Source organism: Condylura cristata, unplaced genomic scaffold (assembly GCF_000260355.1).
Source record: "Condylura cristata isolate star-nosed mole 26May11 unplaced genomic scaffold, ConCri1.0 scaffold00041, whole genome shotgun sequence".
Classification (NCBI taxonomy): domain Eukaryota; kingdom Metazoa; phylum Chordata; class Mammalia; order Eulipotyphla; family Talpidae; genus Condylura; species Condylura cristata.
In genome coordinates this window covers 2,494,364-2,517,451 of record NW_004567142.1, presented here as the reverse complement: position 1 = coordinate 2,517,451, position 23,088 = coordinate 2,494,364, and the positions used below count along the sequence as shown (strand labels likewise).

The following is a 23,088-nucleotide window of genomic DNA, read 5'->3' as shown; positions in this document are numbered from 1 at the left end:
GGAAAGGCCAGCCCCCAGTGCCTGGGGCACAGCAGGACTGGCACAGAAAGCCGCGTTCCCGGTTCCTGGGGAGGGCGAGGCCAGGGCAGGGGCTGAGATGAGGGCGGGGAGAGGCCTGGACCTGTCACCAGAGGCCCTGGGCAAAGTCCTGGCCTGTCCTCCACATGCCGGGCCCTGGGCCCTGGGCCCTTTCCCACCGGCTGGTGCCCTGGCCTCGCTGAGCGGTGAGCAACTGGAGCGGCCATGCTGGCGCCTGCCCCCAAGCCAGCCCCTCCCCCAGCTGGCCCCTGGGGGGATGGGAGCCCTGCACCCCCCACCCCCCCCATGGACAACAGTGAGGCCAGATTAAGGGAATTAAATAACGTTTTGATTTTATTTCACTAGAGAAAACCAGCAGCATCACAGCTTGAGCCCTGCTCCCCCTCAGTACCCCTCTTCTGCCTAGTGTCGGTAATGGGGGCTCCGGGATCGAGACCTCGAGCGTCTGCAGAGAGAAAAGGGGGACCTCATGAGGGGGGCAGGCTGAGGGAGCCTGATGTGTGCACACATGCTGGCACACTGGGCCAGTGATGGGTCAGCTGCACAGGAAGTGACACAGGGTGCGAGTGGAGGATCGGGCTGGGCCTCCCACCATGGGGGCCCGTTGGGGACCCAGGGCACTGGCTGGAGGCCCGCTCACCTTCTGGAAGAGCTGTACTCTCGACCTGGGAGGGGAGAAGACACAAGGCACAGTGAGCGCACCAGCGCTGACTGGCTGGCGGCTTCCCCACCGAGGCCACACTGGTTCCAACTTCAGTTGAGGGAAGGCAGATGTGGGCAACATACCAGGCTTTGCGACCTGGTTCTGCATCCCCTGCTGCCCCAGAGCCCCCAGCACTATCGGGCAACTCACTGTAGCGGGGGGAGGGCGAGCGGCTCTGCCGGCTGTACTGGCGTTCCCATTCTTCTCGCTCCTTCTCTCGCCGCTCCCGCTCCCTGCAGGGAAAGGAGGCAACCCAGGGGAGGAAGGGTGAGTGGGTGGCAGGAGCCCTGCAGGAGGCCAACTGGGGGCAAGCTTCAGGGGCAGGGACTGCCATTATCCCCACTTAGAGGAGACGGCGTGCTGGGCAGAGCAGGATCTGAACGCGGGAGTGCCTCCTGGCCGCCACTTCCTGTCACCGTCCAGCGTGGTCTCACACTCTTAAGTGCTTAATTGGCCCTTGTGGGAACAACTGGGATCTGCACCCAGGGCTGTGTTTATGGGACACCTCTCCATGCCTTGGCTGGACCCTGCTTACTTCTTTAACAGGCCTTTGAGGGCCTGTGAGGGGGGATTACTGCGTCCAAATTTTGAACAAGAAATGAAAGGGCCCACAGCTGTTGGGTGGCAAGAGGCCACCAGAACCAGGTCTGTCTGACAGCACTGAATCCCAGGTACTAGGCCCCCCAACTCCTGCTAGAGACCCCGCCCATGTCGTGAATGAACTCTCCAGGGCAGCCCTGCACATCTGCCTGTCTCAGAGTCCCACCCCAAGTTTAAGCGGCACGTCCAAGGTCCCACAGCGGGTACAGGGTGGAGCCAGACATGAGTATCAGACCACATGCCTTCCCTTCCCACACCAAGCACAAGGCCTCAGTTGGGGCCAGCACAGCCTCAATGGGCGCTTATCTCCAGGTCTCCCTCGGCATGACCGAGGATTATCCCTGCACCAGAATGTGAAGTGAGGCTCTAGGAGGGCCAGATGCCCATTCTGGGGCCACACAGAGCAAGGCAGTGCTTGGAGAGAGAGAACCCAAGTCTACTGAGCTGCTCCAAGCTACCCTATGAGTGAATCGGAGCAGGAGAGAAGCCCTGTCCGGTAGGCCTGGGCCAGAGCCACCCCAGGCTGGCCTGCACTCAGTAAACATTTACTGAACGCCACCTCTGTCCTAGGGGTGAGGACACCGCAGAAGCCCCGCAGCCAGGCCTAGCTTTTGGCCAGAAAAACAAAAAAGCCAATGAGAACTGTAGCATCAGGTGGGGGTGAGGGAGTCCAATACCCTGAAGAAAGTAAAACAGAGCCAGAGAATGGAGTCTTCTGGGGTGCTATCCCAGATAGGATGGCCAGGAAGGGCCTCCCAGGTACAGGTGGGGGAAGCTAGGAAAAAGTGTGCCCAGAGAACACAGCAGAGGCTGGAGCGAAGCTGGGATGGTGGGAGAAAATGAGAGACAGACTTTCATCCACCCAAGGGTCGAGCAGGGCTAGAGCTAGGAGCGGGTGATGGGGAACAGCGGGAGTCCAGAGACTGAGGCTGTGGCCCCAACCCAGCAGTGCAGGGGCAGGCTTACTTCATTCGGATCTTCCGGGCCATGGCACGAAGCTCATCCTCCCGCTCCTGCAGCAAAGAAGGTCATGAGGGCTTCTGCCTGTGAGGGTGCCCTCTGGGCCCACACCTCGCTCCCACCCTTACCTGTCGCTCATGCTCCTGCTGTATCATCTTCTCTTGAGCTGCCTTCTTATCCGCCTTGACTGCAGAAGGGAGGACACAATAGTTGAGGGGGGCCCTCAGTATGGCAGCAGAGCTGGTGTGCACCCACTCTTTCCCCCCTGCACAAAGTCTGACAAAGGCCAGGAGCGGGGAGCCCTGGGGCAGACTTACACTGCCTGTTGAGCGCTTTCTGCATCCTCAGCTTCAGCTTCTCCTGTGGCGTCAGCTTGGGCTGGGGAAGGGGGAGAAGAGAGGGGAGAGGGGGTGGGTGTCCCGGAGCTCCTACAACCCACCTCATCCAAGAGCCTGGGACTCATGGGGGAGCGAGGGGCAGGCAGTGGACACCCACCATGAGGTCTGGGAGGGACAGTGAAGAGGGGCGGGGGACACATCTCAGGGGCAAAGCCTTCTCAGTTCCCCTCAATCCCTGGGGCTGGAACTCCCGGACCCCCCGGGCCCCCCCTGCAGGCCCACCGAGCCCAGTTCTCGGGCACTGCTGCTGCGGGAGTTAGACGGGCGAGTTCCAAATTCTTACTGACTTTGGCAGCTCCTGTCTCTTTACCAGCGGCAGGCTCGGTCCTGGGTGGGAGTGGGGCAGAGGGCATGGTTGGGGTGGAGGAGTGGAAGGCAGCCACCACCTCTGGCCCCACTCAGCCTCTGCACTGGCCTGAGACCAGAGAACCAAGGCGATGGCCTCAGATGTCCCGAGGCTCCATGGCCCCTCAGCCACCCTCCCAGGTCAGGGCCAAGACCCCTTCAGGCCTCCCAGCGCAGGACCAAGTTTCCTTCAAAATAAGAAAAGGGGGGTCCACCTCCCCACCAGAGGTTGACCATCTCTCCCCCGCTCACTTTTTCAGCTTCTCGCCCACAGCGGGGGACGCTGCCGGCCTGGTCAGCTTCTCCCTTGGGGGCGATGGCGAGTGACTCTGGCTGCGGCTGCGGCTCAGGCTCCGGCTCCGGCTCTGGCTGGGGCTGCGGCTATGGCTTCGCGTGGGGCTGCGGCTGCGTGACAGGCTGAGGGACCAGCTGCTGCGGCTGCGACTGCTGCTATGGTGCCGGGGCCCCCGGCCACCCCGCCTGTACCAGTCCCCTGAGTGTGAGCGGCTCCTGGGGGGGCAGGGGTGAGGGCGGTGAGATTCCGCTGGACCGACAACCCCTATCCAGCTACCGCTCTCCAGCCCTCTCGACTGCCCCCTTCCATCCTGATACCTCCTTGAACCCCCCATGCTCCCTCAGTCCTGAACAGACTGCCCTCAAGAGCCCCACAGCCTGCAAGGGGCCTCCACTTGGTGCCCAACACCTCTTCCTTACACAAAGGTGCCCACACCCTTACCATTTACCATCCATACTCTCATCATCTCACCTTGCTGGGCTGCAGGTTCCAACACCAGCTGGGGCCAGCCCCTGCACCCCACTGTTTCCCACCCATCTGCAGCACAGACCGCAGGCCCCTTTCTCTGTTCTCAGGAAGCCCAGGAGTCCTGAGCAAGGGCTCCCTGTCAGGCCGGCCTCTGACTCTTGAGCAGACCCTGCCTCCTCCTCCAGTCTCTCTCCTGTCCTGTCCTGGGGCAGAAGACAGATAGCGACCTGGAAGCCCAAACTAAACAGTCTCTTCTGAGACTGTCCTGGGTTTATAGAAAGCCCACATATGTTGGGAATAGTGAGAAAGCAAAAGCTGTCCTTTAAAAACCTTGACCGAATCACTCTCGAGAACTGAAGACTGGCAGTGCTTGATCTGCCACTGAGCCGCGAACATCCCCACCAGTGGGACCTGTGCTACCCAATTCCCCAGGGCTCACCTGGCCTGTTTTACCTGCCGGACCCTGTAGATGACTGACACTGAGACCCACACAACACAGGGAATGATGGGAGGACCTCAAGCACTTCTAAGTGCCAACGTGGTGCTAAGCAAGCACTCGTGGATTTGTTTACTTGTCATGCCATTACCACTCCATGGAAGGGACACTGCCGTTATCTTTACCCCACGGATGAAATCGGCCCCCACAAGTCACTAGCAGGACCAAAATTCACACCCAGGCAGCTGCTCCAAGGTGCAAGGCTCCCAGCTACCCCTCCACAGCAGCCCTGGTGGCCCCAGGAGAGCACGGGGAGGAAGTTCAGGCCTGAGGGTCCCACTGGACCTGCAGTGCTAGCCTCAGCGCACCTGCGGTGCAAAGGACTACCTGCTTTGACTGGCCTCTCTGCACCCGCAACCCTTAGGCCAAGTTCCCGAGAAAACCACAGGACACAGAGCACCCATACCCCTCTGCAGGCCTTGAGGCGCCACGAGAAGGGCTCAGCCTCCTGCCCCCACTGCTCTGGCGGCAGCAGCTGTGCTCTGCCCACTGCCTGGCACCTCCTCGCCGCCAGCCCACCGAACACAGCTACCCCTCCAAAGGGCAGAGCCCTGGTGTCCTCTCACCACGCACACACACCCACCACACACCTGCTTCTGCGCCGGGGCCCGTAACCACCACGCCGGGCAGGAGACCGGGAGTAGCGGTGTCCATCTCGGGAGCCCCCACCTGAGTGCCGCCGGCCTCGGCTGCGGGAGCGGGAGTAGCGGCGGGAGCGGGAGCGGGAGCGGGACCAGGACCGAGAGCGTGAACGTGGGTAGCGGCCGGAGCGGTAGTAGCCCCCACCACGGCGGGAGCGGGAGCTGGAGCGGGAGCTGGAGCGGGAGCTGGAGGTCCTCGAGGCAGAAGAGGAGGAGGAGGAGGAGGAGGAGCGGCGGCTGCAGGCGGGGCACGGAGGGCCAGTCAGCACACGCCTGGGCCGAGGCCCCCCACTGCCCCAGGTCCCCCCCATGGTGGCCGGGGTGTAGGGCAGGCAGTGTGAGCGTTACCGACCGGGCACTGGCATTACGTCCCGGGGCAGGGCCGCTGGGCTGGGGGGGTGCGGGGGGCTTCCCTGTGGCGGCCCCTGATGCGGCAGCGGCAGCAGCAGCTGCCGCTGCCTCCTCATCGCTGCCCCCAAAACTGGTGATGAACGTGATCTTCTCCTCTCGGCCTGGGGATGGGGAGCGGGAGCGGGAACGGGACTCGGAGCTGGACTCTGACGGTGACCTAAAGAGCAGGGAGGAGGGAGTTCAACTGCCAGCCTCTGGAGCCCGTAACGCCGACAGAGCCCCCGAAGCAACCTGGTGACACTGCACAGGTGTGGAGCCAGGGGGCGGGGTGCCCAGTGCAAGGCCTGAGGCAAGGCCACGTGGCCCCTTCTGATTTCCCACGGCTATCTGAGGGATCTATTTAACAAGGGCAGATGTCCCCCGTATGTATTTCAAGTCAGGAAGGAAAAAGCAAAAGTGAACATACAAAAACATGGCACAATCCATTTTGTGAAAGAAGGTACCTGACACCCCTCACTGTTCCCGTGCACCTCTGAGCGCTGATGTGCAGCCGTGTCACCATAAGGTGTGTGTGTACCCACATACAGACCCCCGAGAGCCTCCAGAGGCCAGTCCCACCCACCTGAATCTCAACAAGGAACTGGGGTCAAACTAAAGTTCCGATAGCTACCCAGGTTCCCTCACAATCCCTTCCCCAACCACCTTAAGCCCCAAGGGACATAAAACTTCGAGGCCTCAATTTCTCACTGGTTATTTCTGGGAGTTTAACCTCTGAGACTAAGGCTTTTAGAGTTCAAAGTCATGCCTTTCTGTAGGGCTGTTTTTTTTGAACCACAGTTGTACTACATGTAAATCAGAAAATCAAAGAGGGTTTATGCCTACAGAAAAACATTGAGAAAGCAAGCTAATTTTCTGGAAAACAAAAATGACCGGACCCACAGCCACGTCAGGCACTAAGACCCCTGAACATTTCTCCCAGTCGGTGACCTCAAGAGTGGCCTACAGGGTGGACCCCCGGCCTTCCTCACCATGCCTGCCCCATGGGGGAGCCTGTTAGCTATTTTGTCCTCGGTCTCAAAGAACTCACCGCTTATAGGGGTCATAGGTGGGGCTGTCTCGGCGGGCATAGCTGTGGGGAGAGAAATGTGATAAAGGGGGGGGCCTTGGGATTTGAGCAAGTATGGAATCAGGTCAAGCTTCTCAGTGCCACCCTCAATTATTTTCCTTGAACCAAAGATACATGCGTTTGCATGGGTCTCCAGGCTAGAAAGCTACAGGAGACTTGCCTCAAGGCCTTTCGTCCTAGGCTGGGATCTCCCCCGAGTCCCAAGGTCTCACCCACATCTGCCTGAAACCCTGCCAGGGCACTGGCACAGCCCCTCTCCTGGAAGTGACAGGAGCCCTTTGCTGAAGGAGGAAACTGAAGCTCAGAGGGGGAAGTCATTTAGCCAAACTGACAGTAAGGAGGCGGCCAAGCAACAGAACCGGGCGGGAGTCCGAGACTGGGACCTTGCCCTCAACTTCACCAGCCACCCCATGCTGCCTCCCACTGGCACCGGGAGGGTCTGGCAAGCGCCCAAGTCCTGCAGGGTGAGGGAGTGGCTGGCAGAGCAGGGTGTCCATACGCCCTCCAAGCCACACCTCTAAGCCTTTGGGCAGGTCATTCATTGCTCCAGCAGGGGGTCTCTGTAAACACAAGTCTGCACCCAAGGGGCTGACCCAGGCTCTGAGCCCAGCCTCTTCCCCCAGAGTTCCCAAAGACTGGCTCTGGCAGGCAGGGTCCAGGGAGAGGACGTACCTGGGTGGACTAATCTTGCGACCCCTCAGCCGCTTCTCCCGGAACTCCCTCCGCTGACGTCTGGAGCGACGACCCTAAGGAAGTGGGAAGGGGGGTGCCAAGCTGGTAAGGGGAGCACCTACCTGAGGCACACTCCAGTCCCCAGCCTGGCCCAGCCCTCACCGAGTACATGGCCTTCTCCTCCTCAAGGGCCTTGGCATGTTTGATAGCTTCTGCCTCCTCCTTGTCCTTCCGGAGCATCCTACAGGGGGGAACAGGTGTCACAGTGGAAAGAAGGGACAGGCAACAGGCAGTTGTTGCACGAAATAAGGGAGGTCAGGTCATCCTGGGGTGCCTCAGTGCTATTTACTGAGTCCCCGTTGCATGCCAGGTACAATTTTAGATATCCAGAAATCAGTACTGGAAACAATACTCCTCACTCCATGGGCTGATTATTTACTTCTGGTGAGCAAGCAGGCAACAGCCGAGGAACCACCCATGGTGTACAGATGGTAAACCCTGCCAGAGAAGGGTTCCCTGACGGTGCAGGGAAAGGGAGCAACAGGCAGGGACTGCTACAGATCCTGACAGGAAGCACAGGGAAGTCACACAGAGAAAGTGACAGGAGAAACCTGTGGGGGGTGGGTTCCGCAGCTGCCAGGCTGAGTTGAGAGCACAGTTAGTGGCCCAGAGGTCAGAGGGATCCTAGGGCAAACCTGAGGACCACGGCAGGCTGGGTGGGGGCCGGGGCCGGGAGAGGAAACAAGCTGCCGGTGGGGAGGCCCTGGCTGCTCCAGAAGAGATGTGGCAGAGGGTTCTCAGCAAAAGATGCTGTGCTCAGACTCAACCAAACCACTTCACACTCACTGCCCAGTTAGTTGGGACATGCCAGGTGATCTGCACCAGACAGGATGTGGTGCCGAGCAGAGTCCCAACAAATGGAAACAAATGGGAGTACCGGAGGTCTGTCCACCAGAGGGCGCTGCCCACCAGCCCAGGGTACCCCTCCCCCGCACCGGCGGCAGGGACTGGTGCACCTTCAGTTACTGCACTAAGAGGGCTCACTAGGACACATCCCAGGAGCTCAGGTGCTGCTTGCAGTCCTGGGCACAGAGCACGTACAATAGTGCTGGTGGCAGGCGACTGCTGGTAAGGACAGGGGTGCCAGGGCAGGGTGCGGAGACCGGTGTGGTGTCAGCCAGCAGGCCTCACCTGACGAAGTCGCCATCGGCCATGCCGTAGGTTGTGGCCTGTTTGTTGAGATCTGCCACCTGCTCTTGATTTAATTCATCGACATCCACCTCCACATCTGCATCAAGAAAAAGGCTGTCAGGGGCCCAAGATGAGCCAAAGAACAGGGGAGACGGGGCAGCACCCTAGGAGGTGAAGGGGCGAGGGGGAGCCCCCCCAGACTGGAGGTGTCTGCTGGGAAGAAATGAGTCAGCTCACCTCAGCATTCCCAGGCTGGCCAGGGCTTGGCCAGAAGCAAGCAGAACAAATGGTGGAGGGGTGGGCCCACAGCAGGGGTGAGGGTGAGTGTGGGTGTGCTGGGCTGAGGTAAGAGGAAGGAGAAAGGGGACAGAGGTAGTGGTCTAGGTGGGAAGGAGGCAGGGGAGTGGTCAGGTGTTTGGGAGCTGGATATGGGGTAAACGGGAGGTGGGCTGGCCATAGGACAACACGTTGAGAAGTAGCCAGCAGGGTGAGGGGAGCCGAAAGAGAGGAGGAAGAGACAGGTGACATCTGACCAGTGGGTCTTCAGGTAGGAGTGAAAGGTTGGGTGGGGACGAGGGATGGCTCTGTAAATGGACCAACGCTCGTTTCCAGAGGAGGAAGAGAAGGGAAAAAAGGAGACAGACAACCCAAGCAGAGATCGGAGCCAAAACCTAGGCGGGGACAGTATCACAAAAGCGGTGTCCTAGAAACGAGAAAGGAGAGGGGCTGGGAGGTCAGGAGCAGAGGACAGAGGACACGCATGAGGCAGGGAGGACGGCAGGAGCCTGGAGAGCCCTGCAGCGGGGAGGGAGGGAGAGAGGCGGCTCTAAGCACAGGGTGCCCCACAGCAGGTGAGGGACAACACACAAAAAAACGATGCCCAGGGACTGCGGGGGGTGGGGAGGGCAGAGAGGGGACCCCACCGATGTCGGGGATGACCTCATCTTCGTCCGAGTTGCTCTCCTCCTCGGCCGGAGACTCCTCCTCCTCTGGTTTCTCGGCCACCTTCTCCACCTCAGCCACTGTGCTATCTTCGTAGGTATAGCCGATGGAAGCCTTCTTCTCTGCCAGCCTGGAACGGGGAGCGTGTGAGCCGGTGCAGGGCCCAGCGAGTGTGGGACACAGCCCAGAACAAGCCATGAGGACCCACACACTGACCCCCAAGGTCCTCACCCTCCAGGGCCTCACACGTGCTGCCCAGTCTGGAAATCTCTGTGCCTGCCCACCATTAGGCCTCTTCCTCCAAGCGCAGTTCCAAAGCCCCATCTTTCAGGAAGTCCTTCCCCAGACTGGGTCAGACACTGCCCCAGGCACCCCACTGCCACCTGTGTTGGGTCAGTACTGCCAGGGAACAGGTCTGTGCCCCCTACCAAGGGATGACTCCCTCAAGGACAAGGTGTAGACTACCCTGGAAACAATGGGCCCCTTGCTCTGCCCAGAACAGGCCGGGGCCTCGGCCACAGGTGCCGCTGAATGAATGCAGTCAGTGTTTCCTGAGAATGCCAATCGCATCCTGAAAGTGGGGCCATGGGTCAGGGTCAGGCACCCACAGAACCTGGCACATGCAGGAAAGCAGTCAGTGCTTAGGACCACAAAGAGGGGTGCCTCAGCTGCCTGAGGAAGGAGTCAGGGCTCCAGGACCCTCTGGAGAAGGTAAGCCCCGCAGACGAACAGCCTGCGCAAAGGCCCAGGGGACTTGGTGATCAGCCTGGGTGGAGAGGAGAGAAGCTGCTCTGGCGAGATGACAGCGGGACTCTCACTGCTGCTCCAGGGAGGCTGCTCCAGAGTAAGGTGCCCGCAGAGCCCCACCTTCCTCATGGTGCAAATTGGCAGAAGCCTCTCTCCAAGGGGCCTGGGGCTGCCGCAGACTACAGCTCACACAGCATGACCCCATCTCCACCATCCTGACAGCTCCGGGCAGAGGAGACCCCACGGGCCCATCTGACAGGCACTCAGCCGGGCGCCCTGCTCCTCAAGGCTGGTCTGCCAACCATCTCTGCTGCCCCCCTCGGTACTTACTGAGGGAGCGCCCGCTGTGTGTCCAACACCAGGCTCAGCTCTGGGGAGACCAGAGTGGACACAGACTCAGTCGTTCCCCTCTGCGCCCTAGACCCCAACTCACTTCTTCTTCTCATCCTCACTGGGTCTCTGGAGGCCTCCGTACAGCTCGTCAATGTAGATCTGGTACAGGCACTGCTCCTCCGAGACTGGCGGGAGAGAACACGCGGGCAGTGGGTACGGGCATGGGGAACCCGGGAGTGCACAAAGGTGCAGGCGGGTAGGAGGAGGGTACAACCAAGTACAGCCAGGGGCAGAGTCAGCAGCACCCAAGTACCCTCCAACTGCAGTGGGGCACAGCAACGACGGGAGGTTCAGCACCTGGGCAAGGGCTTGAGACCCCCCAGCCCGTGTTCACTTCTCTAAGTGAAGACTTGGCGTCCGGGGCCACCGCCACCGCCACCACACTGTCAGCGAGGCTTTGGCAGGACCCTTCAGGATGATAACCTGTCCTGAATGCCGGGTTGCCGGGTGTCACCCAGGCCCCACAGGCCATGTCGCCGTGAGTCTCTCTCTGGCTCAGTGTGGTCTGGGCCACCTGGGCTCTCACTCACCCACCACACTTCACTTGGGGAGCTCAACAATGCACCAGAGCCATCCCCTTGGAGTCTCCTGCCTCCCCCGGGGCTCGAGTTTCCTACCTGCAGAGCCAGGGCGCTGGGCTGCAGGTGGGCCCAGGTGAGGCAGCACAGCCCTCCCTGGCTCCCACAGACATCCTGCTTCCTGCACATCCTCCACGAAGCCCCAGAGAAGAGGGCCTTGCTGACCCATCACACAAACTGCCTCAGCCTCACAGGCCTTCCTCTGTTCCCTCAGGGTGCCCTCCTTGTCCCCTGCCCCCTCCCCGAGTCCTGTCACCCACCCCAGACTCAACCAGGCTCCTCCAATGCCATCTGTCACAGCCCCACCTCAGCTCATAATCACTACCTGTGGTTATATGCAGCTGCCCTTTGCCCTGACCCAGGACGCCTGACACAACACAGGGAGGGAAGGGGAGAGTGAAGTCGGACAGGATGGAGGAGAGAGAGAAGTCGGACAGGATGAAGGGAAACCCTGGTTCCATCACCAAGAATCCCATGGCCTCAGGTGAAGGCAAAAACAATAGTTATAAATAAGAACAAAGAATGTGCCTAAGTCAAGGCCTCACTACTACAATTCTGGCCGCCTCTGATTCAGAGATGCTAAAATGCTTATCCCAGAAACAAATAAATGTGAGAACAATCAACCCACCACCAAATGCTCACAAGTACCCCAAGGGGCAAAAACCATCATTATTACCCTTCTCTAGGGGACCAAGGGATTCATGAGAGATCCACCCTCCCTTCAACTCCAGGGGACCTCTAGGGGAGGATCTGTGCAAGTCCTCTCAGGAGCTGGGGCAGGGAAACCTCTGGAAGGTCCCGCAGGAGGTAGTGGTGGTTCACCCCAGTTCTTTAGATGCAATGTCCCCTCCCAACCACTAAGCCTCAATGTCGCTGTCTGTGAAATGGGGCGTCACTCCAACCGGGCTTAGGGAGCTGACATTCCAAGCCATGTGGGCACGGAAATTTGCAGATGTCACAAGATAACACAAAAAGCTCCACTCTGGGCCCTTCCTGGTGGCACAGTAGGTTAAAGCGCAGCACTGCAAGACAGCTGCAGCCACTCAGTGCGAGTTGGATCTCCGGCCTCAGAGGTGATCCACATGGCACAGACCTCTCCTGTCTTGACTGCTGCTCCCCTCAGCAGTATACCACGTAGATCTGCCTGTTCTGCTCCCCACTGTCTAGTGAATCCTCTCACTGCCCCTGCACCTCTGACCTGTACTGTACCCCAGTTCTGTATGCATAAATAATCTTTGAAAAAAAAAAGCACAATTCTGTCCAGCAAGCCCATACAGGGGGGTCATCTCCAGTCTCCGTTTCCCCATCTGCAAAATGGCAGTGATAATGGTCTGAAGAAGAATGCTGGGCATTATAACAACACGTACAACACGTGATATGTGAACCCCAGCCAGCAGCCAGGCTCCATTTAAAACAAGGAGACATTTCCTCTTGGGAGCTGACATTCCAAGCCATGTGGGCACGGAAATTTGCAGAAGAAAATGTATTCTTGCTAAATGTGTTGCCCCCCAAAGGTGGAGGATAAAGGGCCTCCCTGGTGGCGCAGAGGGTTGTCTCAGCACTAGAAAGCTCTCCGCAGCCACTGCAGCACGAGAACAAGTTCGATCCCTGGCCAGGGAGCTGACTTAAAGGGCCCAGCAGACCTCTCCTGTCTTGCCTGCTGCTCCCCTCAGCAGTGGATTTCAGTAAAACTGCCTGTTCTGCTCCCCACCCTGTCTCTGGTGACTCCTCTCACCACCCCTGCACCTCTGGCCTGCACCCCAGCTCTTGTGTGCATGCACAAATAAATAAATAAATAAAAAGAAAAGGTTCCAAGTCAGAGGATGGGGTGCACAGATGGCCTTGGCAGCAGCAGCTTGGCAGCCAGCAGATCCCTCGTGAACCCACTCAGACAGAGGCCCCAAGACAGGAAGAGAAATGTGGACAGAGCCAGTCCATGACAGAGCTGGGACCAGGAAACCCGAAGTCCCCTTTGTTCCCAAACCTGTCCTGGTCTTCTGGTCTTCTCCAAAAACCCGCTTCCCAGATATCCCCCCAGTCCACTCACTTCCTGCAAAGTCATTCTGCACCAGGCCTCGGTAGCGTTCGTAGTTGCATTTCCGCTCGTCTGACTCCTGTTCTGGAGAGCTTCAGGGGAAGTCAAGGTCTTGTGATCAGAGGGAGAAAGACGACCATACCCCAAACCAGCAGTAAGGAGACAAAGGGGCCTGGCCTAGACTGAGGGACCACCTCCCCACTTGCACATACCCACCCCCTCACCCCTGGAGGTAACAGGCAGGCTAGGGCTTGGGAAAGAAGAGATACCCCAGCACCCTGCTGAGGGGGATGGGACTCACATGGTCGTGAGCAGTGGGGGAGTGTAGTCAGGGATGTGGTCCAAGTGGGCGCGGACATCGAAGCGGTCAATCATGTTGTTGGTGTCCCCCTGCCAGGGCATCCTGAAGTGGAGAGCAGGGGCACAGGAGCTCAGGGGTCCCACCGCCCAGGACAAAAAGCACCTGTTCCCTGCCACCCCAAGTGTGGGAGCCCTCTCTGATCCCCACGGCCCCACCTTCTGTCCTGCAGCCAAAACATCACCCGACCCCCCAATCTGTATTTAGGCCCTAGACCAGACCAGGAACAGGGAGTCATCTGGCCCTGGGGAAAAGAGGACCCCATTTCTCAGCAACAAGCAAGAGTTGGGCAATATGAAGCAGGTCCCATGGGGCACTCGATCAGCCCCAGTCACTCTAAGCAGCCCTCTGACAACCTACTCCACACGTGTCTGGGGCTCTGGCTCCAGCCCAGCCAGTTCCCTCCAAGTCCTCCAACCACTGCTCTCTGGGGCCTCCATCCTGACCTCAGGGGCTTGCCTTAACCAGAGATGCCGGTCACCCATGCAGGCCAAGCCTTCCTTGCCTGAGGTCCCAAAGGGCTGACCATACCCCAAAGGCTGTGGGTCTGATCTCTGACCTAGGCCACAGGTTCCCTGCTCCCACACTCAGTCTTACATGTTAACAGGACTCTCGGCGGCCAGGGCGACTGCAGAATCCAGGTGTACCTTGCAAGCTCGACCATGTACCTGCAGGAACTGGGCCGGGTCCTTTTTCTGCAGGGATGGACAGGAAGGGGGTCACCACCCAACTGAATGCCAAAACCAGATACCCCAGACACAACCAAGCTTAGCAGCAAGCTCACCTTGGATGTGCCTCAGAGTGCAGGTGAATTAACCTGCACAGGGTGACAGCACTAGATGAACCACCTAACCACTGGGCACAGGGAAGGACTTCCTCTCCTGGTAGGGCAGAGGCTGAGCTTTGGCCCACTCTTGCACACAGCCGATACCGAGACTTTCCTCCCTAAAATACTACTGAGCTACTTCACACTCCCTCCCAGGGCCACTCATTCAGAGCCAGGTGTGACACTTTGAAGGAGACGGCCTCACCACACAGGACTTCAACACAGGCAAAGGTGACCACTGTCACCAGTCATCAGAGAAATACGAAGCAGAATCACAGATACCACCTTACTCCCAGGCCTGGCTACAAATGAAAGGACAGATAACAACTACTTCTGATAAGTTCACAGAGAAACGAGGTTCTTCAAAAGATGAAACTAAGAACTGTCTCGTGACCCAGCCCTTCTAGCCCAAAAGAAACGAAGACACAGCCACACACCACTTAGCGACAGGGCTACATCCTGAGGTGCTGGTGGTGATTTCATCCTCATGTGAATGTGGAAGAGCAGGGCCACAGGAAGGAGCTGGCACAGCTGGCTCCACAGAGGGCCGCACCACACCTGTGACTCCCCCCAGAAAGCAATGAAGAGGACTCAACGCCTGCACACAAGTGTTCCCCGCAGCCAAAAGGAGGCAACACGCCCCTGGGCCATCAGATGCAGACGGAGTGCAGTGTATCATGTGCCCAGACGACGACAGACTGGCCATGGAAAGGACCGCAGGGCTGACCCAGGTCCGTGTGGCCAAAGCTGGAAAACATGACGCAGAGCGTAAGGAGCCAGATGCGAGGGCCGCATGTCTGGTTCTGGGAAATGTATAAACTGGCAAATCCAGAAACAGAAAATGGACTAGCGGAGGGCCCGGCCTGGTGGCACACGGGTGAAGGCACAGCACGACGAAGCTGTCCCAGCCACTGCAGCCTGACTCTTATCCCCGCCAGGGAGTGACCCACCGGGCGCAGCAGACTCTCCTGACCCACCCACTGCTCCCCTCAGCAGTGGGCTTCAGTCATTCTCCTGTTCTGCTCCCCACTGTCTCTCTCTGGTGAATCTTCTTACCCTCCGCACCTCTGGCCTGTACCCCAGTTCTTGTATGCATAAATCTTTAAAAAGAAAAAGATGGACTAGTGATTACCGAGGGCTAGAAGTGGGGTGCTGGATGGGGATGGACTGCTAACGGGCGAGGGTACCTTTTCTATGTGATGCAAATTTTCTAAAATTAAACTGTGGAAATGGTCATACAACCCGATGAATATGCATAAAACCACTAAATTAACTACATTTCCAAGGAGTGGTCAGAACTTAAACTGCAAATAAAGCTGCTTCAAAAGCAGAGACAATGCACAAAAGGAACAGGGTAAGTCCCCTGAGCCCGTGCCTCGGCCATGCCCTCCTGAGGGTCCCAACTCCAAGGCTGTGAACAGCGCCCCAGCAGCAGCTCTCACACCTGAGCCGCACGGCTGCTGGGCCAGGCTGAGCTCCAGCCACGTGCCGCTGTCAGGAACCCACAAGAGCCACGAGACAGAGGCCACCTCCCCGGAGCCTGACCCCTTCCCACCGCCTGTCCACCAGCATGTCCTCACCCCCGACCGCGCTGGCCCTCCCCCTGCCACCATGGCCTCTGCAGCCCATTCCCCACAGTGAGGCAGCCACAGTAGCGGTCTCAGCCTGACTCTGGCTCCGGCATACCCCAGGCCCCACATTTACTCAGCACCTCTGCGCCGGCTCTCTCCTTGGCCTGCAGCGCCCTCACACCATGTTGCACCCTCACTTCTCTGTGTCCTTCTAGAAGCCTTCTTTTAGCTCCCCACATGACCTGCTTTTCTCCCCTCCCAGAGCAGCCACCACTTGCTGCCCAGTTTACAAGCACCTCTCATCAGCCCCACAAGGCAGGGCCCTCTGGCTCACTGCTACCCCCAGGACGGAGGCCCCAGGCCAAAGGTGGGCACCCACAAACACTGCTGTTGAACAAGTTCAGGATAATAACCACCAGCATGGAGTCCCCAAGTTCCTGTACCTCACCCACTCCTGTGTGCCACTTCCACCTCAAGGCCCGAGACAGCAGAACGAAAATGCGAGCCTGGAACTGAGGACAGTCACGGTCGCCCACAGTGACCCATGGGCTGCTGGCCACTGACCACTGTCAGCCTGAGCTCACACTTGAAGAAGCAGAGGGTGCCGGCTGGACCACAGGAGCCAGCATTCTATTTCCAGTCTCTCGCTCTTATTTATTTTTGTGTAGAAAAACTGGGGTGTAGTTTCTAAGGCACTGCTGGAGCCCAACCGGCCTCTTGTACCTTGCCTGCTATCAGCCCCAGGGCAAGTCCATGATCCCATTCACACCCCCCAGGCTGTTCCAGACAAAATGCCCACGGGCTGCTGTCTGCAACAGGACTCTGGCAGGTGCTGGGAAGCCTTCAGCAATGATGGCACCACAGAAAGGAAAAAGCACTGGGCTGGGGGATGGGGGGGATGCCCTGAGTCTAGGGCTGGGCCCTACTGGGAGATTCTGGAAAAGGTAATGAACCCAACTAAAGTCTGATGCAGAAGGAAGTGTCTCAAGTACACTTAAGTCTCATTCAAACTTTCCAGCCAGGGCCTCCCTAGTAGCACAAGGGGTTAAGTCTCAGCACTATGAAGCTGTCTGCAGCTACTTTAGCATGAGTTCCATCCCTGGCCAGGGAGTGACCCACAGGGCGCAGCAGACCTCCCCTGTCTCCCTGCTGCTCCCCTCAGCAGTGTATTTCAGTCAATCTACCTGTTCTGCTCTCCACTCTGTTTCTGGTAAATCCTCTCACCCCCACACCTCTGGCTTGTACCCCAGCTCTTGTATACATAAATAAATCAATTTTTTTTATAAAAAGAACTAGAATTTGCACCTAGTTCTGGTTTCTTTCTTTCCTTTTTTTTTTAACTGTGGTAAAAAACACCTAAAATGTAAACATTTTAAACCTTAACCCTTTTTAAATGTCCAGTACTATATGCACCCATTTGTCCGACAAATTGCTTTTTTTCATCTTGTAAAACTGAAACCCACACCCACTGGACAACTCCTCCCCCACCTCCTGGCCCCCAACACTGCTTCCTGTTTCCAAGGGTCTGACCACTCCAGGTTCTGCGCATAAGCTGAACCTTGCTACCTGCATCTTTCTGTGATTGGATCATTTCACTAGGGTTAATGTCTGCATGGTTCAAATTGTAGCATATGGCAGGATTTCCTGCCTTTTAAATGGACTAACATTCCACTGCACATGTATCCCACTATCCTTTATCCACTCACCCATCACCCAGGGACATTTAGGGGTCTCCACACCATAGCTACCGAATGTGGGTATGCAAGTACCTCCTCGAGATCCCAAATTCATTCTTAACCACTGAACTATTCCGAGGTTAGTGTTGTCTGTGGGTCTTCCATTCATGTGTTTCAATGTTAAACAGGCAGACCCAGGGCAGCCACTGAGCCATGGCCCTGACTCATGGCTCTCAGTCTAATTTTGGAGACAGATCTGTCATGCAGCACTGGAGCGGGGGTGCCCAGGCAGATGCCTACCTAAGCTGGGGTGGGGAAGAGGGGTCTCAGCCTGGGGCTTTCTGGAAAAGGAAACACCTGAGCTGAGTGAGATATGCTTATTTCCAACTTTAACATCAACAGGGAACTGTTTCTTTACCCAAACTAGAAAGCTGACAAAGACAGAACCAAAGAACAACCAATGTCAGCTAAGACCAGAAGATGGAGGGAGATCACGAGGGTGGGCCAAAGACAAATCAGGAGCACAACCAGCTGTGTCTGTACACCCCAACCTGACCACAAATGACCTCAGCTTCTTCAAACCCTCACCTCACAGCTCCTCTCTCTGCCCAGAATAAGAGAGACCCGTTTGAGCAGTCCTAGCCCCTCCCCAAAGTGGCCACCAGCCAGTGCCCAGTCACTGTCCACAGCTCAGCAGCTCTGATCTGCATGCTGGTCACATTCACGTACAGGGACAATGGTTGCTTGTACAGGCCTGTACCACAAAGCACCCCACAGACACAGCTTCCTCCATCACCCAGTGAGAGGAGCTGGTCATCACTGTGTCTCCGGGGAAAATAAAGCTCAGAGAGCTTCCCCATGAAAAGGAGCCTGGAATTCAGGGCCTCCAAGTGACCTAGCCCTAGTAAAAAAAAAAACTTTAGTAATAACAAGAGCCTGCTGGTCCCTGTGCTGATCCTCACATCACCAAAAAAGGCTCATGAGGTAGCAGGAATATAACGGACCAGGCGAGAGAATAGTAATAATAATAATAATGAAAAACTACATACCAGAGACATTTTACAGGGGTGGAATGGGGTCAAAAATGGGAGGGGAGGGGGGTGAAGTGCACGGGACTATGGTGACAGCACACGGGTGATCTGGTGATGGGAAGCCCGTGGGGATTACAACTGAGATGGAAAAAGGCTAAAAATAAACTATTATTAAAAAAATAAATAAAAGGCTCATGAGGAAGGTGTTCTTGCCCGCCCCCCCCCCCCCCATTTATGGCAGACCATTAACTGGCAACCAACACTCACTCCCCCTCCTTCACTGGTAATAGGACTGCTCATTTATATATCTGGCACAAGGGCTCCCAGATTAAGCCTCCACTTCCTAGTCTTCCTTGTACTGCACGTGACCACAGGTCTACTTTCTGGCATGTGGGGTGTGCCACGTGCAACTATCTAGAAGCTTTCTTAACAACTGGCTTGAGTACCTTTTCCTCTTGTCCCCACCTTTTTCCTCCCTGATAGAGGCAAAGTTGTGATGGTTAGAACTTGAGCAGCCCTTTTAGACACGGAGGTAGTAGCACGGGAAGAAAAACCATAGGCAGCCAAAAAACAATTTCAGCAGAACTGACCACTCTGGGTTTTTATGTGAAAAGGAAACGCACTTCCTTGCTAGAGCTGCTTTTTTTTTTTTTTTTTAAAGATCTATTTATCTATGCATAAGGAACTGGGTTACAGGCCAGATATGCAGGGGGCTGAGAGGATTCACCAGAGACAGAGTGGGGAGTAGAACATGGACTAAAATCCACTGCTGAGGGGAGCAGTGGGCGGGTCAGGAGAGGTCTGTCACACCATATGGGTCACCTCCCTGGCAAGGGATTCAACTCATGCTGCAGTTGACTGCGACAGCTTCACAGTACTGTGCTTAAACTCATTGTGCCACCAGGGAGTGACAACCAAGTCACTCATGTTTTAGATCTGCTGTTCACAATCACACCTGATTCTACATATGACATCTTTTCACATGCAGAAAAGGAAAGTAGACTCAGGTAGATTTCACTTGCCCAAGGTCACAATGATTTAAGCGGACAGCTAGGATTTGAACCCAGAGTCCAAACTCTATAAAGACCTAACCATTCTGGTGCTCTGCTTCCTAGCTGTGTCCCACTGGGGCAAGTTACTTCATCTTCAACAAGTCCCTCTGCCTTCTGGAAGCCCTGTTTTTGCAGTATAAAGCCAAGGTGAAGAGCTAAGAAAAGTCAAAGGTCAGACAGTCTCGGTTAAAGTGCCAGCTCTGCCCTTCTGCCATGTGACTGTAGGCCACAACTCTCTCAACCTCAGTCTGCTCACCTGTGAAATGGAGGTAGTAAGAACCACCTCCTCAGCTGGGCTGAGGATTTGATGAAATGACAATGCATGTCAAGGGCTTTGCACAGTGGTTAACACATAAATCATCATTATCAGCATCACCTTTAACATAAGGATCAATACCGACCTCTCAGTCCCTCTGAAAGAACTATGTTGTTGTACCAAAGTAGTGGGCACTATTTCTGGCACATCACAAACCCTCAGTAAATGGCTGCCAGTTGTTCCTAAGCACCGATGTGAGCTGGAAACCACTGTCAGGGCCTCAACTATGACCAAGAGAGGTCCAAACTCACGTCCTGATGTTCGTTACTGACACCATCAGAGATAGGCTCGCCCTCCAGCCTCACAGTTCTTTCCCCGGTGACAAAAGACAAGTCCCCTCTCGCAGGAACAGCCTCTATCTACCGTGTGACTGTGAATTCAAAGACATTCATCTAAAGTCCTCCTGCTGCATGGAATGGTCAATTAAGTTAAGATCAAAATGATAACTGCTATTCTTAATATTATCATATTATCTCATTAACCTACACTTTCAAACGACATTTGTTGGACCGGACCTTGGGGTGCAAAGGTGGCCCAAATCTCACAGAACTGGGTGTGTACTGAAGCCCACCCCAAGAAGAACGGGGAGCCAGGATGGCATTTAGAGGGGACATCTGTCTGAATGTGGGTGATAAGGGGAGACTTCCCTGATGACTGACAGCTGCTAGGTGAGGAGTTAACTAGGTGTGGGAAGAGCTCATGCAAACATCCTGTGGCTAGAGAAGGCTACAATTCTGAGGTAAATATAGGTTCTTTATACAGCTTTTGTGTAAGACAAAGTCACTCAAGGTAGCAAGAAGGGCAGGCAGTTTGAGCAAAGGAACTAGGCAGAGAGCAGAGTGCTAGTATGTGGGGAAGGAGGGGAGATGAGGTGGGACAAAATCCAGACCATGATGACTGAATTGTACTGAGGAGCCTGAGCAAGGGAGAAACCTGAGCAAGGGAGGGGCAGAGTCAGCTCTGCAGTTTAGAAAGGTTCCAATGCCCCCTCCAAGGAGGGTGGTTTGGTAAAACAGAACTAGAAGCCAGGAGGCCAGGGAGAAAGCTGTGCGAGGAACACAGTACTAACGGGGCCTCCCTGATGGTACAAGAGTTTAAGTCGAAGCACTAAGAAGCGCTCCACAGCCACTGTAGCACAAGTTTTATCCCAGCCAGGGAATGACCCACATGGTGCAGCAGACCTCTCCTGTCCTGCCTGCTGCTCCCCCAGCAGTGTGCTTCAATCTACCTGTTCTGCTCCCCACTGTCTCTGGTAAACCCTCTTAGCCCTGCACCTCTAGCCGTACCCCAGTTCTTATATATATATAATTAAATGTTTTTTAAAAAATAGTATCACCTACAAGAGCACTGGCCCTAGAAGACAAGTACCATTTCAAATGGAGGGCTCAAGAACAGATAAGCATCAACCCAGTGAAGGGAGGCCTTGCACCTCCATGTCCTGTGGTGGCAGAGACCAAGAAAAAGGCCACATGAGCTGCCCAAGGATAAAGCTGAGAGACCAGCAGAGGCTAGACCACAGGGCCTTTCAGGTCACAGGATGGAGTTTAGTCTTTTCTCCAAAATCAACTGGCAGATCAAAACATCTGATGGCAGAAGGAAATGCTCAGATTTCACTTAATGAATACTGACAGCACTCCCACAGAGCCTGGAGCCAAAGGCCAGAGCCAAAGCCCAAGGATGGCTGAACTCTTCTAGAAATGGGAACATGGCCATCGGGAGATGGCCAGTCTCGTGTCAGGCCTGCTCTGGGTGTTACAAAGACTTTCCACCTTCCAGCAGACACCGGCTCTGCACTGAGGCCACCCAACCAACACAGCATGCCTTGACAAATGGAACGCCTCCGGTTTTTACCAAACATTATGCTCAAGATAGGGGGAGGCTTCCCTTCTCACTGAATGAGGAAACTGCCTCGTACTGTGGCATATTTCCAAGCCCAAATTCTCCCCTCGATGACCAGGGACCACCCTCCAGGGGGTGCTCCCACCCCAGACCAGAGGTCAGTGACTCACAATCTTTTCATAGTACTCGCGCCTCCGCTCTGCCCTCTTTTTGTAGTCGACCATCATGCCTCGAAGCTTCCGCTCATGCTTCCTCGCCTCGTGCCACATGGTGGTGAGGCCAAATCTGGAGCCTCAATCTGGGGGTGAGGGGAAGGGAGTGTCAGGTGGGCCATAAGTTGGTGACAGAGTTGGTCCTAAACACCAGCTCCAGGCAGGGGAGGCGGCTGCACTCATGGCAGCTGCTCCCGCACAGCAATGACAACGCTGACCCAGGAGCTTCGGCCTTCTGAAAAACGTCAGGTGATTGGGGGTAAGCAGTGTCCTGGTCCAGGGCTCTGAAGTCGGCAAGAAATCTGGGTCGGGAAAGATCCAGGGTTTGAAGCAAAGTCTGGAGGTCGACCCTACACAGCAGGGGCTGGATTTCAAGAGCAGGGGAAGAGCTTAAATGGCTCCCACCAGGGCCCATCCACAGCGGGTGGGGCTAGTTCGCAGATGGATGAAGATGAAGACAGAGGAGGTGACTCTATGGGACGAGAGCAGGGCTATGGAAGGGGTCGAGGGCAGGTGAAGGGCGTACAGGGATGATGACGACGTTTGGAGAAGAACCTGGGGAGTGCTGTAATGAACATTCCCACGGCGGGGCTGGAGTCTAAAGAAGAGCATCCGGGAGAGGGAAGGTAAAAAGGGTAGCAGAGGCTGAGGGAGGCGGTGCTGGCCGACGCGAGGCGGGCGGGCTTAGTTTCGAGGCCAGGTTTTGGGGCAGGGGCGGGGCGCGAGGGTGTGGACGGGCTTAGGAACCGGGTCCGGGTCTGAGGATTCGGGTCAAGTTTTGGTGACAAGGGGGCGGGGCCTGTGCAAGTCGAGGGTTCGAAGGCCTGGGCCGACGCGGAGAGCTCGGGCCCACGGTGGGGGCTGGGGCGCGGCCTGAGGCCCCGGCCAGCCGGTGGGGCGTGAGGCGGGCGGCCTTCGGGGGCGGAGCCGAGCAGAGGCTCAGGGGACACGGAGAGAGGCCGAGTCTGCGAATCTGCGCTGACACCCACCCGAAAACCAGGAGCTCAGGGCCCACCGCCTGCACTCACCGGCTCGTCGCTGCCTCCTACCGCTGCGCTAGCGCGCGGCCCGCACCGGAAGCGGAAGTGGGAGGCCCTGCGAAGGGGGAGGGGGAGCGTGGCAGGCCGCGTTTCCGCCGACGTAAGGGGCGGGGCCTGCCGGCGGCCGGCACTGTGGGCGGGGCCTGGCGGAGGGCGGTGGGAAAGGCGGAGTCGCGGGGAGCGCGGC

General features: G+C 56.8%; 1 protein-coding gene across 3 annotated transcripts; it reads right to left on the bottom strand.

The window, feature by feature from the left end:
• Nucleotides 1-349: 349 nt before the first annotated feature.
• Nucleotides 350-22,956, bottom strand: CLASRP (CLK4-associating serine/arginine rich protein). 3 transcript variants are annotated; one of them, XR_001146153.1, is made up of 21 exons: nucleotides 22,890-22,955; nucleotides 21,820-21,947; nucleotides 13,936-14,033; nucleotides 13,282-13,383; nucleotides 12,993-13,072; nucleotides 10,408-10,492; nucleotides 9,209-9,357; nucleotides 8,286-8,382; nucleotides 7,257-7,335; nucleotides 7,095-7,168; nucleotides 6,384-6,425; nucleotides 5,298-5,513; nucleotides 4,895-5,182; nucleotides 3,298-3,555; nucleotides 2,984-3,027; nucleotides 2,620-2,680; nucleotides 2,431-2,489; nucleotides 2,309-2,355; nucleotides 893-975; nucleotides 680-704; nucleotides 350-484 (listed from the first exon to the last, which is right to left on the bottom strand). XR_001146153.1 is itself a non-coding variant. In XM_004694182.1 (21 exons), the coding sequence occupies exons 2-21, from the start codon at nucleotides 21,916-21,918 to the stop codon at nucleotides 442-444; spliced, it is 2,025 nt and encodes a 674-aa protein (XP_004694239.1). In that variant the 5' UTR covers nucleotides 21,919-21,947; nucleotides 22,890-22,956; the 3' UTR covers nucleotides 350-441. The 3 variants fall into 3 exon arrangements, 1 of the variants encoding a protein (XP_004694239.1); XM_004694182.1 differs by having other exon boundaries at nucleotides 2,988-3,027; nucleotides 22,890-22,956; XR_001146154.1 differs by lacking the exons at nucleotides 350-484; nucleotides 680-704; nucleotides 893-975; nucleotides 2,309-2,355 and having other exon boundaries at nucleotides 2,466-2,489; nucleotides 2,923-3,027; nucleotides 22,890-22,938.
• Between the last annotated feature and the right edge of the window lie 132 nt (nucleotides 22,957-23,088).